Here is a 7202-nt window from a genome sequence, read left to right as displayed (position 1 = left end):
GACACCAAACAAATAAAAATAAACAAACAAAAATATAGGGTCTCAGACGAACGAAATCTCTGACACACAGGGCCTGCAAGTATACAAAAGTCTTTTTCTCAGCACTTGTTACCCAGTTCGAAACCCGTGACTTCTGAATATTTGCCCTAGTAATAGGCCAGCTGCACACTACGTACTTAGAACTAGATGTTTGTGATATTTTTCTTATAGTTCTTTGTTCCCTATACCTCAAAATTTGCAGTTGCTTCGGACAGTAGAATTCCCACCAGAATATATGGAATTTGGCTTGAATCCTGTCCAATCTTTTAATGTAGTGAGTTGAATCAACCCTATCCCAGTCTTCGGGCCGGCAGACGGAGCCTGTCCGGGAGACGTCCGGCCGTCAGGTCCGCACGGTCCCCGCCCCGCCCCAGGGCGAATGTGTGCACATTACGGGGGGTGGAACTTCTGGAGTTCACTTCTACGTCTGCTGTAACAACTGTGACGAGAGCGGCGGGAACCCCACATGTGACAGGGTATGTTGAATCCAGAACCAGGCTCAAGCACGGTTATTCGTGGGTAGTCCACGCGTATCAACCGAATAGCTGACTTCACTCGGACCGTAACCGCATACGTTCCCAGTGGCTACGCGGTAACTATACAGAACTGCCTGTCCCTGATCCTAACGCATTAAAGCACTGCTAAGAACTAGATATAGGCACGCTTCTGGAAAATAATGTTCTACTTTTGAACGTCTGAGGGCCACGATTGCAATAAGATATTGGGTGAAGAACGCCCTTCTGTGATGTTCTGTGCGTTCATGTTCGGGAGTCCGGCTGCGTTCCGCTATGCGCCTTTGTTATGGGTGTTTTTTTAGCCACACCACGGGCATTGTGAATGATACACATGATACGGTCATTATTGTCAACACCAATTCACCTTAACCCTATTCAGACCGGGGGAGGGGCATTGAGGCCCGCGCCCACTTTCATCTCAGATAGCGCCAAAATGGCTTGCGCTAGAAGCGTCAAATTTGGTGACTTTTCCTAAAAACATCTGGCAACAATTTCATATTAATTAGATAAATTCCTAATTTTTGTGTTGCCATGGCAACGGGTTTCTGACAGGCAGTTTTTGGAAAAATCAGTCATTTTGGTTCAAACATTAAAATTTTCCAGGCTCTACGTTGAATTACACTTCCTTTTTAACATTCATAACATTTTATATAATTATATATAATTTCCCTCATTAAATATTCCTAATTTATGCTAATCTGATGACGTCATCGGTCAACATCCAAGATGGCGGACGTCTTGTGTAGCCATGTTTTTTCACTAATTTTTCGTATCGACTCCGTGTTTTTTTCACATAAAACGTTCATATGAGCATCTTTAGTCCATTTGCGTTACGTTTTTAGGCTGTTTTTTTTTAAATGCAATTTTCAAAATTCAAGATTTCCGATCCAAGATGGCCGACAGCTTAATTATGCATGACATCATTTTATGACGTCATTTTGACCTCAGTGTTGTTGGCAGGGGCAACATAAGTCTTAGCAGACATTAATATTGTATCAGAGACATTTTTGTCAAAGTTTGTTTTAAGGCTTTCGGAAAAAAAATTGAGGGTTTTACCCCAAAAAAGCATATAAATGCCGTCATAATGACGTCATAATTACACAAAAATTGTTGTTATGAACCAATTTTATTACTACATCATTCTCTGAAAATTTGATGGCCCTACGATAAGTGGTTGTTGAGTTACAGGGGGCGGGCCTCAAAAGCCCCCCCCCTCCCGTCTGAGCATGCCCAAAAAAGCCCGGTCTGAATAGGGTTAAGTTTTTGAGTCCAGATGATGCTGTTTTATGTTTAGGCCAGCCACCCCGACTTAATTCTATGGATGACATCCTCTGAAGGCCCCCAAACTAGTTCGCGCGGGCGAATAAAAAAATCCCAGCCAAAAATAAACCACAGGAATACACTGTGAATTTGCCGCAATACATAGCGAAGTATGCGACATAGTACAAGCCGGTATATGCTGCTTTTTGCGAAAATTATGAATTGGCACTGTACGTATACTGTACTGAGTTCTTGAGTCGGAGACGGAGTTTCGGTAGCCTGGGTGGCCGGTTCCGTATTGTCGCTAACTACCATGGACTACCCAGGCCTAGATCCAGGCCAGAGCCTCTGATCTTTTTTTTTTTTTTTTTGAGAACAGGCGAAAACTAATGCGCGCGTGGATGTCATCCATAAAATTAAGTCGATGTTGTTTTTGCTCTTCTTCTTCTACAAACAAGTAAAGTCAATGATCTGAACCACACGTCTGTCACCATGGTAACTCAGTATTGAGTTACATTATGTTGCAATTTTACAGCAGGATCGATCCGGATTTCCAACATTTAGCCAATGATTAGTAAACAGTATTTGTGCAAAAGGGTAACAATCCCTGGTGTTTCCAGACCACGTACCAGGGCGCGAGTGCCGGGCGGTATTGCGGACACTGCGGAGCCGACGAGGGGAACGGCAAGTTGGAACTCCAACACTTCAAATGTGGAGGCTGTGCTGGGCAAAGTCAGGTGCAGGAAACGTGAGTAAAAAGGAAGACCTACATATGAAGACTTAGGCCCTGTTCATATGAAGTCAGTGAAGGCGCTTTACATGTGGTTTCCCCCGAAGCTGGTTTCAAGTAGGCCCCATCTGAACGTTACAAATCAGGTGGTTTCGAATCGGTTTTCCCGCATCGCGATTTGCGTCTAAACGCAATGTGATTCCAATGTGACTTCACCTGGTCATGGATTACGGGGTAATATTTCTTTATTTATATGCAATACCAAATTTTACGTGGCAGGAACTTAAAGATCAGTAATTATATAACAGTCAAATGATGTATCCGTTCTAGGACGGGCTTCACCGCCTCTGGCGGGACCACGTCGGCATTCGGCCGAGATACGCTGGGAGGGGGTCACCAGCAAGCAGGTCAGCTTGGTTTATTAGAACTGACGTTGATTTACTGTTATTGTCAGGTGCAACAAGGAGTACTCCTGGGTTTTCCCTGGTGCGTGCTGGGTCTGGAGCATATTCTTCAAAAACCGCTGTAACAAACGCTTCCAACAGAAGGCCAGGTAAGCCACCACTAGCACTTTTCTCTTTTTGACATTTCATCAACTTTCAATGGTCTTTATAACTGTCGTTGTTAGAATCTTTTTGTCCGCAATGTACCGGGTATACAGAGAATATATTTATACACCTTTGTCTTATTTTTTTGGTCAATGATTTAATTTTGTTGGCCAAATGGTCAGAAATTCGGCACAGAAATGTTTCTTTTGGACTCCTATTTTACATGTCATTGGGCTGTTTTGGATGAGTCCACTTTGGAATTAGGGTCAAATTGGGAAGTTCCATTTTGGAATGAGCTGATTTTTGACAGATGAATGGTCCATCTTAGCACAAGGGTGATTTTGCATCAGGGAGGGAAAGGCAGTAAAATATGCTGTATTTGCTCACAAATGTTGCCTTTCTAGTTATGATTAATATCATTATTTACTAGAAAAAGCAAAATTTAGAGCACTATCCGCTGCACTAAGATTCTAACATAATGCATTTCCCAGGAAACCATGGAAAAACATCTAAGCTCAGGTTTCTGTTTGATGAAAATGATCCCTTTCTCAAGGAGCCTTGACTCTGATGCACCTTTCTGCGGTGACAACACCTGTGATCCAGGTGAGACTGACATCACCTGTCCGTTCGACTGCTGCCCGGTGACCAACCCTGACACCTGTGTGAGGAACAGCCCCACGTGTCCCCCTGAGTGCTGCTCCAAGCCCGGTTGTTGTAAGACCTCCAAAAGCCCCACTGTAAAGGGAGACAGGGTGGTGGTCCTTGCCGCTATCAGTGTGGTGGCTTTTGCATTCACTGGTTTTAGCCGGCCTTTCAACTTTTGAAGAATAGATACCAAGCATCAGACCTTGCACAGAAAGCAGTAAGGATGTTTCGTAATGCACTTAAGGCATGCGTGTTGCTCTCAAATTGACTTTTCCACTTTTTACATAAATATCTAATCCAGGCAACATACTTGTACTTGTATTTTCCTCTTCTCAGAAACATGTTGTTCTGACAGGTTACACCTCAGACCATAGTTGCTGTAATACTTGGCTACAAATAATACTGTAATGGAGGAAAGACCTTCTTTTGTTACAAAATAAGACAGACTTTTCCCGATATAAAGTAGAGGGGATTCATTCCTCAAGCTAACCGACATCTTGCACACGCAGTCGTCCCTTATAAGCTTAGTAAGACACCTGGAGCCGCATAGTTCTCGTTTAGAACTTTTATTCAGCCTGTCACACATTTTCCCCGATATGTTTGCATATTAATCTCCAAGCAGATGCAGGGTCTGGCTCAGTGTTTCAGGTGGCTACAGGGGAAGATAACAGGAGAAACTGGGACTACAAAATAGTATAGAAAGCCTACTAGAAAGAATACTCTTAAATATTGAGCCAGAGCCTGCAGGGAGAATGGACAAGACAGTAGAGACTACAATATAGAATTATAATACTCATGTGGATCAGTAAAAATGACGATAAAGCTCGCTATGCCTAAGAGATAGAGGGAAGCTCTCAGGCCCTCATAAGACACTGAATGTTGATAAATTTTTGAGTTAACATGCAGCAAGTTAGTACTAGCTGTGTGAGGGTCGCTGTTCCAAGGGGAACCAACATGTTACAAGACAAGACATTGTTACATAGTAAAAGAAAGGAGGGCAACATACATAAAAAGCATAAAAGTCCAATGAGTCATAGTCATACTCCAGCACATAGCCGTTCCATAGTCAAAACACAAAAATTAAGTGTGCAAGGAGATGTGCTGAGTTAAATCTCACGTCATCTTATACACAGCCATTGGCTGTAGAGATAACGAAATACCGATCGTATGGATACGGTGCCAGTAAAAAAATTGGCGGGCCAATATCAGCAAAGGTTACACGAATTAAACAAACTGGCACTCAGCAAACCAGGGAAGACCGGGTACTTTCCTTCCAGCTTAACCCTGTAGAGATAATGATCGAACTATTCGTCGAACATATAATACGGAGTACGGAAAAAGGGTGTGTGGCAAACAAACCACATATGACAAACATAAAAACGTATCCGACTCGCAACATCCCAAAGCCTGAGCAGCATACGAAACTACTCCAACAGTAATGACCAACCCAAATCCAGGCACAGCCGTGCGCCGTAGAGATAACGAACGGGTATCCGGAACGTATAATACGGTGCCAGGTAGCTACAATGTCACATCGACACATGTCAACCATATATGACACAAGCCCGGCTCTCAACAACCCGGAGAAATACCAGTGACCTACAGGAGAACTGCGACCAAGGCCTTGGTATGACGCATATTACTTATATATGACGTATATTACTTATATATGACTTAAGAACCTTGAATGCTCTGCAATTGATACCAAAGAGCTCTATGAAATCAGCCACTGCGACCCCCTGAGGCTGTGTCCCCTACTGCATGCAATCCCCAGGCTAACTGTACGAAACATGGCACAGTCGGGAGTGTAAAATCAACATCGTAAATTGGTGACCGAGATCTCTAATATGCGCATTTCATGATCACTTACCAAGCAAAACAATGAGTTCAGGGAACGGAAGGAGGGGAATTTTTTTTCATGCTACAGTCATGATTTTTATGTGGTAGAAAGCTATTGGGGTAAGGAAGAAGTGACGTAAATTTAGTGTTCCTAGCAGCTTGCGTTGAAACTGCAGGGGCGTTTTTTGCCGGTGCACAATTTGCTTAAAGGAGAGGACTTTTTGGTCGGCCGCAGTACCAAAGAGCGCCCTTGGAGCAAATTGTGCACCGGCAAAAAACGCCACTGCAGTTCCAACGCAAGCTGCTAGAGACACAAAATTTACGTCACTTTTTTTACCCCAACAGCTTTCTACCACAAAAAAAAAATCATAACTGTAGCATGTTTAGAACAGGAGATACAAAGCCCGGAAGGTCGGCTGCAGTACCAAAAAGTGCCGCTAGGGGGCACCAAAAGTCAAATCAATTGGCCCGCGTAATGTCTCATGAGTATTTGTACGGCGCTTGTATCACAATTTAAAAGATTATTTCAGTTATCTGCCCCACTAAATGTAGAAGTCATTTACATAATGAATGAGGACATGTTGAACTGAAGTATGACAAAGGAGAGGAATTTTACACGAAAAACATTATTTGAATTAAGAAAACCATAAATTAAACTAGATTATGCTAATTACGACCTTATTTCCATAGTCAATGAGACAAATAAAAACATTTACAAAAACTCATATATTTCACAGAGGTATGAGATCTCCGAATTCTTGTTTTGGACAGTTTAACTAAAGGAAAAGAAGGTCCTACATATGTTTTGTGATGTCTGCGGTTTTGAACCACGACGCCCAGTTATTGACATTTCTATGTTTCAGCCAGCATATTTTGGGTGGGGAAATGGTTACAGACTGGCCAATTTCATACTGTCTTACCCCCACCAAAAGATCTGCTTGGAGATTACTAACATCTGCACATTTACCACCAACAGCTGTAAAAAAAAAAACGCAGTAAAGAAACACACACTTGTCGTACCATTTTTGTACTTAAAATATGCTCACAAGGTTACATCTCTTCAAGTACTAGTATCAAAAGTGGTACAATTCAAGTTTCTTAAGCAAATGTCCTTGATGGTAAGTTTAACAGCAATACAAAAACATATCTTAAATGTCCTCATGTACACAAAAAAACCCCATGGCAAACAACTTGGAACAGTGATATCTTGAAAATTACTAATACTCGACAGTGAAAATACAGCTAAAATAGACTTCTCTACTTTTAAGTATGCTCTTCCACACAGAAGTTATTGATGACATGTACAGTTTACCTTCATCCATGATCTACTATCAGTACAACTGTATCAGGTTTTACATGATCTTCTGACTTGAAACAAGAAAGAACAAACTAAATTCCATAATTCCTAGGATCCTTCTTGTCAAAAATTTGTACAGTATCCAAGTACAGTTACTAAACACAATGCGAATGTTAGCAATATTGTCCATAGCAAGATCTAACTAAGGAGTAAAGTACTAAAGTCTGTTCCAGGTTGGCCCCTTGAATGCTGAAACCCTTTCACCATAGCGTCTCCATGGCGTAAGCTCAGACAACTCTTTCTAGGGCTTCCAACATTATGATACTGTT

General features: G+C 42.1%; 2 protein-coding genes across 2 annotated transcripts in view; one reads left to right on the top strand and one right to left on the bottom strand.

The window, feature by feature from the left end:
* Window positions 1-338: 338 nt before the first annotated feature.
* Window positions 339-4225, top strand: LOC109485435 (the record flags this gene model as incomplete). The annotated part of the gene is made up of 4 exons (XM_019789042.1): window positions 339-515; window positions 2435-2562; window positions 2999-3097; window positions 3646-4225. Coding segments are annotated over 4 exons (675 nt in total), but the record flags the coding sequence as incomplete, so codon positions are not given.
* Window positions 4226-6611: 2386 nt separating this feature from the next.
* The window catches only part of LOC109485436 (small nuclear ribonucleoprotein G-like), a 4595-nt gene continuing 4004 nt past the window's right edge, over window positions 6612-7202 (bottom strand). Inside the window, exon 5 of the mRNA XM_019789043.1 lies at window positions 6612-7188. Coding sequence (XP_019644602.1) covers window positions 7161-7188 — 28 coding nt within the window. The 3' untranslated portion in view covers window positions 6612-7160. The remainder of the gene's footprint in view (window positions 7189-7202) is intronic.

Source organism: Branchiostoma belcheri, unplaced genomic scaffold (genome assembly GCF_001625305.1).
Source record: "Branchiostoma belcheri isolate BF01 breed outbred unplaced genomic scaffold, Haploidv18h27 scaffold753, whole genome shotgun sequence".
Taxonomy (NCBI): domain Eukaryota; kingdom Metazoa; phylum Chordata; class Leptocardii; order Amphioxiformes; family Branchiostomatidae; genus Branchiostoma; species Branchiostoma belcheri.
This window is presented reverse-complemented; position numbering and strand designations above follow the sequence as displayed.